The 11,247-nt window shown below is 36.7% G+C and overlaps 2 protein-coding genes across 3 annotated transcripts in view; one reads left to right on the plus strand and one right to left on the minus strand.

Annotated features, from left to right (window-relative positions):
• Positions 1 to 4,067, minus strand: part of myo10 (myosin X) — a 47,954-nt gene extending 43,887 nt beyond the window's left edge. The window contains exon 1 of one of the 2 annotated variants that reach the window (XM_077222435.1): positions 3,658 to 4,067. In XM_077222435.1, coding sequence (XP_077078550.1) covers positions 3,658 to 3,678 — 21 coding nt within the window. In that variant the 5' untranslated portion in view covers positions 3,679 to 4,067. The remainder of the gene's footprint in view (positions 1 to 3,657) is intronic. The other variant, XM_077222436.1, reaches the window with a different exon arrangement.
• A 1,839-nt stretch (positions 4,068 to 5,906) lies between these two features.
• On the plus strand, positions 5,907 to 11,062 carry LOC143731464 (tripartite motif-containing protein 16-like). The gene is made up of 6 exons (XM_077222440.1): positions 5,907 to 6,575; positions 6,756 to 6,851; positions 7,050 to 7,283; positions 7,399 to 7,558; positions 7,668 to 7,727; positions 10,167 to 11,062. Exons 1-6 carry the CDS (start codon positions 5,964 to 5,966, stop codon positions 10,709 to 10,711), a joined length of 1,707 nt encoding a protein of 568 aa, XP_077078555.1. The 5' UTR covers positions 5,907 to 5,963; the 3' UTR covers positions 10,712 to 11,062.
• Positions 11,063 to 11,247: the final 185 nt, after the last annotated feature.

An 11,247-nucleotide genomic window follows, 5' to 3' on the forward strand; every position in this document is an offset into this window, starting at 1 on the left:
GCCTAGCTTTCCTTCAGTTTATGAAAGTATCAGAGATTATTTGACTCAAAAGAATCACTCTTAAGTCAGATCATTTCATAGAATCAGCTGATCTGGTTCAAAAAATGGTCTGAATGATTTGTTCACATATCGGAGTGAAATTATTTAGTTAAACTCATTGACTCAATAGAGTCACAAAGGTTCACTAGAGAAGATTATTAGTTAATAACAACGTACATTTTTTTTGTCTATTTTTTACCAAAAGCTCTCAGAAGATGTCTTCAGAAGACTTGGCATATCACACATGAGTCATATAGCGTACTTTTATGGCACTTTTGCTGTCTTTCTGATGCTTGAAAGCACCAGTCCCCATCATTCAGGACATCATTCAAAATGTGTCCTTTTTAGATTCAATGAAAAATTATGTATAAAGAAATATACACACACTTTAAGAACAAAAGTTAACAAATAATAAAAAAAAACATTTTCTCTTCCAGTATTTCTCTTTCCCAGTGTAGGTGCTGAGGGAGTTTCCTGTTCTGAGTTCCTTGCTTTGAATCACTATACTGTGTAATCATTAAGCTACTCACAAGATTTAATGTGTGTGTGTGTGTTTGTGAGATAGACAAGAAGGATTACTTGACACCAAGCAGATGAGGAAACCAGAAGGGGGTACATGGCCAAGTGTGTGGCGGGTTTACTTAGAGGACAAATCTAACATTTATTTAAATTTTTATAGATATTATAAAATAATTTAAATTTAATTTATTTAAATGTTACGAAACCTCTATTTGGGGATGTCAGTGAACATTAATAAATATTTGATATTTAATAATATATTAGAATTTCTTCTAAAAATACACATCAATTTTCTTTAAAGAACTAGAAGTCTATGGTACTTAAAATAGGTAAATAATATGTGTACAGTGTCTCATGGCTGTTGTAGCCAGGTGGTAAATAAGCTCCACCCCTTTGTGTTTCACTACTTTAAATAACTAAGACCTTTGTGTTTGTCTGCTTAAATACTAATAACAATTTAGCAGGGAAAAAAAGATGACAGAGAGTTTTAACCTTAAAGAGAATTCAATGTTAATTCTATGAGATTCTCATAATTATATGAGATTTCACAATTGCACCCAAAGCATCTCTGATCCTATGAGACTTTTGCTTTAGGTTTCAAAAAAGAATAACCTGGAGTGTTTGTTTTCCCAGAATGGCAATCCTCTGCACTAAAACACAACTGTCAAACAGTACCTGCGACTCTGATTGGCCAATTCACATGAAAATAGAGAGGTTTACCTTTGAACAAGCTCCGCCTATAGAGACTGCAGGGAGGCAATAACCTCAGCGACACTGCTGTGCAAATATGGCAATACACATACACACCTAAAACAAAACCAGCCTTCAACCAGAACTGCAAACAGAAATGTGTGCATGTGCATCCATGCTAAACCAAAAAGCTGAAGAAAATTGCTAAAGGGCAGATTTGTGCGTGAAATCTCCCTCTGTGAGGTTAGACATGTTTGTGTGAGACAGGAATCATACTCTCTGAGGTCAGTCATGTAGAAGAGCAGTGTGTGAGACAGGCATTCACGAGCTCAGCTCTTCCCCACATTCCGCACGCATGTTTCGGCTGAATCTGTTTCCGCACACACAGCGCTGTCTCTTTTTAAAGACTGCTTCTTTTGTCCAGAACCGATTCGCAGGCTAGATATGCAGCAGCCGGCGGACATTTGACACTATTGTGTAAACCTGGTGCAGTTGAAGCTCCCTGCTTTTTGTGCTTCCCTCTCTGACCATCTGAAACCCTAATATAAAGTCTATTGCTGTTTCCGAAATCGAATTATACCCTATATACTATAATGTGTGAAAAACAGTACGCCAACTGAGTAGTATATCTGAATACATAGTACTCGAAATACATAGGTGAAAAGTACCCAGATGACCTACTACTTCCGGCAAGATTCTGAAGTGTGCATTCGATTGACACTTTACTATCTCATGAGGCCACAGGAGAGGATCTGTTAATAGCAGTAAAGCAAGGCAACTGATGATGGTAGGTCACATGACAGTGACAACATGGCAGATTTTGTACGTCTGAATTTTATTCCTACTACTACACACATTTATACTATATAGAACATACTTTGGTTACGCTTTTTTTTAAGGTGACATAGTTACAATGAACTTACTCAAATAAGTACTGAGTAATATTATACATGTACTGTACTTACTATAGAGTTAGGGTTAAGTTAACAGTAATAATTTACAGTTAATACTATAGTTAGTACATGTAGTAGCTAGTTTGTTTCAAACCAAATGTAGTACCTACGCATATGCAGTATGTGGATTTTGACACAACCCATGTTTCTGAGCTGGTACAGTTGAAAAGTTTTATTGAGATGATTTATTTAATTACGGCCACGCCTTCACAGGTGAAAAGCACAATATGGAGGACTAATGATCCACCTCAAGCCAATATTAGAAGCCTTCACTTGCGACTCATGTGGCAGCGGCACAAGGGAGCGGCTCGTGCTACTGATCATCATCTCGCTCTCATTTCAGTCAGGTCATGAGGGATGAATAATACTATTGTCTCATTTCCATCAACACCAGTCCTGACAAGTATTCCCCAAAATTACCTTTTGGTAACACTGTTATGGATTAATTTAATTTCCATATAACATACATTTCTATTAAAATATGAATGTATTAAAATATTATATAACAAAAATAACAGTAATATACTTTAGAATTATAATTTATTTTTATTGAATTTTATATATAAATATATATATATATATATATATATATATATATATATATATATATATATATATAAACATTTACTGGCTTTAAATTAAGTATTATTTGCAAAAAATACAACAATTTGGTCATTCATGGGATTTGGGGCATTGTGTGTCCCCAGTAAAGATCATGATCTTACTGCCTTAAAATGTTGAACAATATTAATTTTAAATCTGTCTTAGTCATAAAAAACACCATATTTACTCTATGCATATGAAGTTGATTAAAAAATTATTTGAAACATTTTACAGCATTTTGAACCACCATATAACCATTTTCCCTGTGTTCCCAGGCCTTTGTAACAACGCTTACTATACATGAAATTTCAATGAATAATATTGTTTTTTTACATTGTTGGGTATATCAGTAATGATTCTCTATAGCATATATATACTTTTTTCAATTATTAAATTTATTTTAACAATTATAATCAAGTTTTTAGCTTGTCCCTTAATTTACTGTCCACTTTGTTATTTTTGACTACCTTGTTAGCTTGATTTTGCTCAGATATATTATTATTAAATGATATTTCTAAATGCCATGCTTTTTATAAAGTTATCACTAATGACATATTAATTCAGCCAGCGTACAGTGAACGTTTCTAATAATAGCGCTGGGATGTAGACTAGGAAACGAGAAGAAAGGTAAGGAAATGCATGAGAGCTATATATATATATATATATATATATATATATATATATATATATATATATATATATATAGCCTACAGCCGGTTATTTTCTTAGTAAAAACTACAAACCCAATGGGATTTGTTATATTTTTCATGTATTTTGTTTTCTGGAACAGAAACAGCAGAACATCCTTCTTAGCTATAGCAACATGAAAATAGTATTTTCATATCCAACTTACCTCGGTGAAAAAGTTATCCATTGTCCTTATAATAATGAATCTCTGGGGTCTTCATAGGAGTCGACGAGCCTAGCCATACGTGTCAGTGAAAGGTGTCATGCGGTCCCTCACTGCATCTCACTGATCTCTAGACCCCTGGAGCCAGTTTGTTTCTCTCTCGCGCAGAGACACGTCTTTGTTTCAGACGATACAGATGTTGGAAACTATCATGTGTCCCACTGCCAGTCGCAAGAGCAGGAAAAAGTTTTCTCTTCCACGAGCTCAGTGACACCGGGACTTGCGAGGCGCGCTTCGGGATGGGATATAAAGACGGCGCAAGGTTACTTTGTATGCCGGTGTGACACGCGCCTCGGTAAACAGCGAGGGCTTCGGCTCCTGCCAAGTTTGCAGAGACTCCGCTGAGTCGGTTCGATGCCTGTTGGCTCCGCCCCCAGCGCAGTTTGAATGGCAAAACTTCTGTAGATCCGTAGCCTCGCGCGCACCTCCTGCTGTTCCCGTGGTGAGGGCGCGCGGGATACTCCACACAAACTATTTGTGTTGATTCACTGGTTGTTAAACTAAAAGCTCAGCTGTGAAACAGGAAGCTCAGTTCAAACGCACATGTAAAATTAAATAAATGAATACATTTGCTTAAATGCATCCTATAAAAAAATATTAAGCTTCATCAACGCACCTGCTCAATCAATCAATCAATCAATCAATCAATCAATCAATCAATCAATCTATCTATCTATCTATCTATCTATCTATCTATCTATCTATCTATCTATCTATAGGGGTGTAACTTAAATTACAAAGTTCGGTTTTTCTCTCGGTTTTAGTGTCACGGTTTCAGTAGGGTTCGGTATCCCTATGTTCAGGGAAAAGGTATTACTGTCAAATAAAAATAAAGAAAATAAGAAATAATCAAGCTACAAGCAACATCACAAAAAATAAAAAAGATACAAAAAAATAAACAGTGCTTTTCAGGGTATTTAGGTATCTAACAATAATTTTCTGTTACAGAAATTTAATAAAGTCAAATGTAAAATAAATAACATTGCATATAATCTTCACTATATTATAAATCAAATAAAGATGAATCATTATTGAAGTTACAAAAGCTAATCAGCCAAGAGCAGTAAGTGATTTCTTATCTTTTTTTGTTTGATTAACATTAAAACTAGTTTTAAAGGGACAGTAGCCAATAATGCTGTCTTTCAGTAAAGTTAATCAAAGAACAAAGGGAACAGAGAAAATTACTCTCTGCTCTTGACTAAATAACTTTTGTATAACTAAAGAACTTCTTGTGCAGACTGTTTGATAACTTTATTAAATTTCTGTATATTGTTTTGTATACATTAAACAGGTAGGAAGGGCAAAGGTAAATAGGACATTTATTATAGGTTTATTTGAGGATTGTTTGAAGTTCACTTAAATTTAAAGTTGTTTATTTTTTGAAGCCTAATAAATGTTTAAAACAATTATTACATTTTAAATTATATAAACTAAATATAAACCTAAAAAAATGTGTTTTTAATTGCGATTAATCACAGGAATTTTTTTTATTCATCTAGTTATTTTTTTAATCAATTGACAGCACTAATAACATAAACAGCAGGAATATAAGGCTGCTGTCACTTTAAGACATAATGCAATGATCCAGCACACTGATACTGCACACGTGCATTGTCTTTCTCGACAACTATACTTGCTGAGAAAAGGGCATATTGACATATTCTTTTGTGTTAATTTGTCCGTTAAAGCGCAAGACATGAAAGAGAACTCAATATGTGTGCGCTGTCTGAGATGCGGGTTTCTGTGTGAGCGCTTCGTGTGAGTACACACACAAATCACACAAAACAGAAACATACATTAGTCTAACTCTGTCAGTATGTATTACGCATTGTTATTTTCAACAAACCATATTATAGATGCATATGCTGTCAGATTTGAGATGAACCGCGGCGCAAGTGCATACCGAACCATGGGTGGAGAACAGTTTAGTTAATTTTTTTTATAGAGAAGAACCGTTACACACTATCTATCTATCTATCTATCTATCTATCTATCTATCTATCTATCTATCTATCTATCTATCTATCTATCTATCTATCTGTCTGTCTGTCTGTCTGTCTGTCTATCTATCTATCTATCTATCCATCCATCTTAACTGTTGTAATGAGTTTCTGTATAAGACTGCCTTCTAGTGGTCGTGTTTATTATATATTATATGACTGGCACATTTGCACAGGTTTTAAAACCAGGAAATGTTTCAGTTCAGAGAAATAGAAACCTAAGCTCAAGCTGCTGTCGAACCATTGTAGATGTCTCTCCATCTGTGCAATAAAATGGCAGAATCCAGTGTTTCTTTGGCTCAGTATCAGTTCAGTTGTTCAATCTGTCTGGATCTACTGAAGAATCCAGTGGCCATTCCCTGTGGACACAGTTACTGTATGAGCTGTATCACAGGCTGCTGGGATCAGGATGATCAGAAGGGAGTCTACAGCTGCCCTCAGTGCAGACAGACCTTCACTACAAGACCTGTTTTAGGTAAAAACACCATGCTGGCTGAAGTGGTGAAGAAACTCAAGAAGGCAAAACTACAAGCTCGTCCTGCTCAGTGTTACACTGAATCTGGAGATGTGGAGTGTGACGTCTGTACCGGGGAAAAAAACAAAGCCATCAAGTCCTGTCTGGTGTGTCTGAACTCTTACTGTAAAAATCATCTTAAACAACATGAGATTTTCTTCAAAAGTAAGAGACACAATCTAATGGATGCCACTGGACGACTTCCGGAGATGATCTGCCTTCAACATGAGAAACTGCTGGAGATTTACTGTCGTACTGATCAGACCTGTATATGTTATCTGTGTACAATGGATGAACACAAAAACCATGACACTGTATCAGCTGCAGCAGAGAGGACTGAGAAACAGGTATGAACTCAGTAGTTGTGCCGCCTATAACAATCTTTAATCCCATATCTACATAATCCAAGAAAATTTTCCAAGCAGTTACTTCCCCCTGATCTCCCAAGGATCTGATTTTTTACTCGAGGCAATTACTTTTTATGCAGTATGATTTATCAGATTCCTTTTTGTTTGTTATTCCTACAGAGACAATTGGGTAAGATGCAAAAAAACAACCAGCAGGGAATCCAGAAGAAACTGAAGGACCTTCAGAAGTTAAGAAAGGCTGTAGAGTCTCACAAGGTGAGTTAAGAGCAGAAGAACTGCTGGAAGAGCTGTTTCAGACTCAGTTAGGACTCTCCTCAGTCAGTCCGTGAGGAGCCAGTGCTGGAGCTCTTTCAGTCCCACTGAAGCCCACTGTGGGGAACAGGCTGTGTGGGGGACCAGTAAGAGCTGAGTGAATGGACTGGTTCTAATGCGTCTCTGTGTGTGTCCTAACAGCGCTCTGCACAGGCAGCAGTGGAGGACAGTGAGAGGATCTTTACTGAGCTGATCCGCTCCATTGAGAGAAGCCGCTCTGAGGTGACACAGCTGATCAGAGACCAGGAAAAGACTGCAGTGAGTCGAGCTGAAGAACGACTGGAGAGACTGGAGCAGGAGATTGAGGAACTGAGGAGGAGAGACACTGAGATGGAGCAAATTTCACACACAGACGATCACATTCAATTCCTCCAGGTAACAGAGATCTGACAAACAGAACAGTGTCTTTAGTAATGGAAGAGATTGTTTTTCTATCAAATGTTTCTGTGTCTTTAGCTAATGTTTCTATTGTGTTTTTGTGTCTGTGTAGAGTTTCCAGTCTCTCTCTGTCCCTCCTGGATCTACAGACTCACCCAGCGTAATTATCTGTTCTCGTCTCTCTTTTGATGATGTTGGTAAATCTGTGTCTCATCTAAGAGAGAAACTGGAGCATTTCTGCAGAGAGGAGATACAAATTTTATCTGGTAGAGGTAAGCTTTTCCTAACATGTATTACATGTTGTAATGTAAAAAAAAAACATATATAAAATATTCTAAAATGTTCGATAATTAAATATATATTTTATATTGGTTTCCGTAGTGAGAATCATTAACATCATTCCCACCCCTGAACCCAAGACCCATGATGAGTTCCTCCAATGTAAGTCTCTATGATCATACATGTACATAAAGAGAAAAACTTTCGTTCTTATTACATCAACAATCAAACTGAACTGCATACAAATCTTGATATACATGAGACACATTTACTCTGTTAATATTCAAAGTACAATTAACTACAACAAATCAGGAATGATCATATGATAGTTAGTTTATCTTACTGGGTTAGTTAACTTAAAAAGTCCTGGGGACACATGTAGGCCTATAAAATGTTGTGTAGAAACCATCCTAAATTTGATCTTACGATCATTTCTCAAATGTGCATATGTGTGATTCAATCAGAGAACGAGATGTGAAATTTATAAATTGCAAATGGTCTTGAAATTGTGCGCAGCCGAATGGTTTCAGATCTCCGCCTTGTAAACGCGACCTACTGAATGTAATTAATTATGTTTTATTAACAAAGTTCGGGGGGAGAACGTTCATCCACAACAGTTTTTCCAGGATCCCTCCAGGATCTCTCCCAGCAACTCCTCACTCTCGATTACTCCTTTATATGTTAAGGGGTTAGTTCACAAAAAAATGAAAATTCTGTCATTAATTAGCCTACTCCACCTCATGTCGTTCCAAACCTGTAAGACCTTCGTTCATCTTCGGAAAACAAATTAAGATATTTTTGATTAATCTTTCTGACCCCCCCATAGACTGCAACTTTGTTACCACTTTCAAGGCCCATAAAGGTAGTAACGACATTGTAAAATAGTCCATGTGACTACAGTGGTTCAAAATTAATTTTACGAAGCAACGACAATACTTTTTATGCGCAAAAAAATACATAAAATAAAGATAATAATGACTTTATTCAAAAAGTTCTTCTTGCAAGTCAGTCTCTGATGCGCAGTGTTGTGCCTGAACGTGTTCATTCAAGGATAGTTCATGAACTCGTTCATATTTTGGGCGAACGTGAACTGAACGTAGGCCACTGTATTAGTGCCCGATGAACGTTATTGTGAACGCGTTCATTCTGGTGTCTGTGAACGCACGCTCTCTCAGTTTAACTTCGTTCAATATGGTGCCAGATATCTATAGTCTTCCAGGCGAAAACCCGGATAAAACACACGTAAACAGGCCTTAATATGTAGCGGAAAAAACACCCAATCTGGCAACACAAGCCACCAGTGTCGCAGCGCGGCCGCCGCATGTGTCATCAAAACAAAAAGCAGCATGTAGTCGACAAAGCAGCGAGGAGGCGTCGTATCGTATGCTCAGTTTTAAGCATAGACTGTAAAAAAATAGGGGTTAAGACAAGGTCGGTGAGGATGGGAAAAATCTTACATTTCTGTGCAAACTTTGCCCGCCGATAACCGCTGTCTGTGGTTGTATTGTGGCAATAAAAAAATAATAATAAAAAAATAGCTCGCAGCAACATATGGAAAAAAGAACTATGAACTAGTTCATTTTTTGGAACCGTGAACTTAGTTAAAAATTGCGAAGTATGAACTATGAACTGAACTAGTTCATTTTAACATTTGTGAACTGAACTTTGAACTAGTTCACGTAGAAAGTGAACTTTCCCAACATTGCTGATGCGGTTCAAGTTGTAAACAGTGCAGGGGGTTGGGGGGGTTGCACAAAAAGTATTCTCGTCGCTTCATAAAATTAAGGTTGAACTACTGTAGTCACATGTACATTTCTGGGCCTTGAAAGTGGTAACGTTGCAGTTTATGGTGGGGTTACAGAAAGCTCTCAGATTTGATCAAAAATATCTTAATTTGTGTTCCAAAGATGCACAAAGGTCTTATGGGTTTGGAATGACATGAGGGTTAGTAATTAATGGCAGAATTTTCACTTTTGAGTGAACTAACCCTTTACTTGTCAACTTGTGAAACATAAAGATCACTAGTCAAAGTCCAAATACTTTACTTGAAAATGGCGAGTGACAAGAATTGCTTAGATTTCCAAATACCTGCATTTCTCAGACTGCTTAGACCCTGACGTGGCACGACACTCTACTTTCAAATCTGTGCGCACCCGTTTTATAAATGAGGCCACTGGTCTGGTCACTTGTGTTCATCACTCATTGCTAGGTTCTGTTTTGGCAGATACACATTAAAATAGACCTTCAGCTCAACTGTACAGTTTGTGAGGCTGCTGAGTTTGTACAGCTGCTGAAAAGAGATCTTAAAACATTTAAACAGGACAAAAAATAAATAGAAAATGTGATTTGACTTTTCAATTCTAAATTTTTAACTAACTATAATTTCTGATGGTCAACTCCAAACACACGCAAACACACCAATACATTAATGTTAACAGTGAGGCAGATGTTGTGAATCTTTTTTTCCTAAAGTATATAACATGACTATAACTTTCGATGTATTTAAAAACCTAAATATAATAAACCTCTGGTGTTTTATTTTTAAGACTGAAAGTCATGTATTACTTGATAAATGCAGATTATGTGTTTTATCTTCATCAGATTCCCGTCAACACACTTTGGATCCAAACACAGTTAATAAAAACCTGGTACTGTCTGAAGGGAACAGAGAGATTAAATACACTGACAAAGTCCAGTGGTATCCTGATCATCCAGACAGATTTGATGGTTATCCTCAGGTGTTGTGTCGAGAGAGTGTGTGTGGACGCTGTTACTGGGAGGTTGAGTGGAGTGGTGAGGTGGAAATATCAGTGTCATATCAGAGCATCAGAAGGAAGGGACAGGGAGATAAATGTGCGTTTGGATATAATGATCAGTCCTGGAATTTGTCCTGCTCTGAATCAAGTTGCTCATTTTGGCATAATAACAAACAGGCGAAACTCCCTCCAGTCTTCAGCTCCTGTAGAATAGGAGTGTATGTGGATCACAGTGCAGGAACTCGGTCCTTCTACAGAGTCTCTGACACAATGACCCTCATTCACAGAGTCCACACCACATTTACTCAGCCGCTCTATCCTGGCTTTAGAGCTACTATATCATGGACAGGACAGCGCTCAAAAATGACACTCTGTGATCTAACAATATAGAGATTATATGCAGAGATTCTACAAATAATATTGTGTGAGATATTCTCAATATATCATTATCATGTTTTGATTTTGACAATGTTTCTTATGTTTATTCCAAATATTATCAGCACAATAATAATCCTTTTTATTCACAAGTTGCAGTTATGCTTGTTACTTATGTCTGACGTTGTCTTTTAAATAGAAATCAACTATATTTTCTTCACCTAACAGATAAAAAAAATTCAAAGTGATTGTTCTTTTCATTATTTAGCGCTGACAGCTTTGTATCTTGAAAGAGTGTAGCCTATACATGCAGTTCTAGCAGATAACATTCAATGAACCACTGAATAAATGCATTTAATAAACTAACTTATTCTCTCTGTTCCTGCAATTTCCCCAAATCCCACATAAATTACCTCTTATTGCCATTATTTAAAGAGAGGGAGCCCACAACACATTAACTTAATGGAATTAAAACCTAAATTAGAGATGATTTGTAACATTACTTATCATGAGATGACAAGGATTTGTGGTCTCAGTTTAATTCTGTAAGC

Source organism: Siphateles boraxobius, unplaced genomic scaffold, assembly GCF_051911475.1.
Source record: "Siphateles boraxobius isolate OS27281-9 unplaced genomic scaffold, OSU_SipBor_1 86, whole genome shotgun sequence".
Lineage (NCBI taxonomy): Eukaryota > Metazoa > Chordata > Actinopteri > Cypriniformes > Leuciscidae > Siphateles > Siphateles boraxobius.

Coding starts and splice junctions, on each gene's coding strand:
- LOC143731464 (XM_077222440.1), top strand. CDS start 5,964: ATGTCTCTCCATCTGTGCAATAAAATGGCAGAATCCAGTGTTTCTTTG. Junction 7,284..7,398: donor ATCACATTCAATTCCTCCAG/GTAACAGAGATC, acceptor GTGTCTGTGTAG/AGTTTCCAGTCTCTCTCTGT. Junction 7,728..10,166: donor CCATGATGAGTTCCTCCAAT/GTAAGTCTCTAT, acceptor TATCTTCATCAG/ATTCCCGTCAACACACTTTG.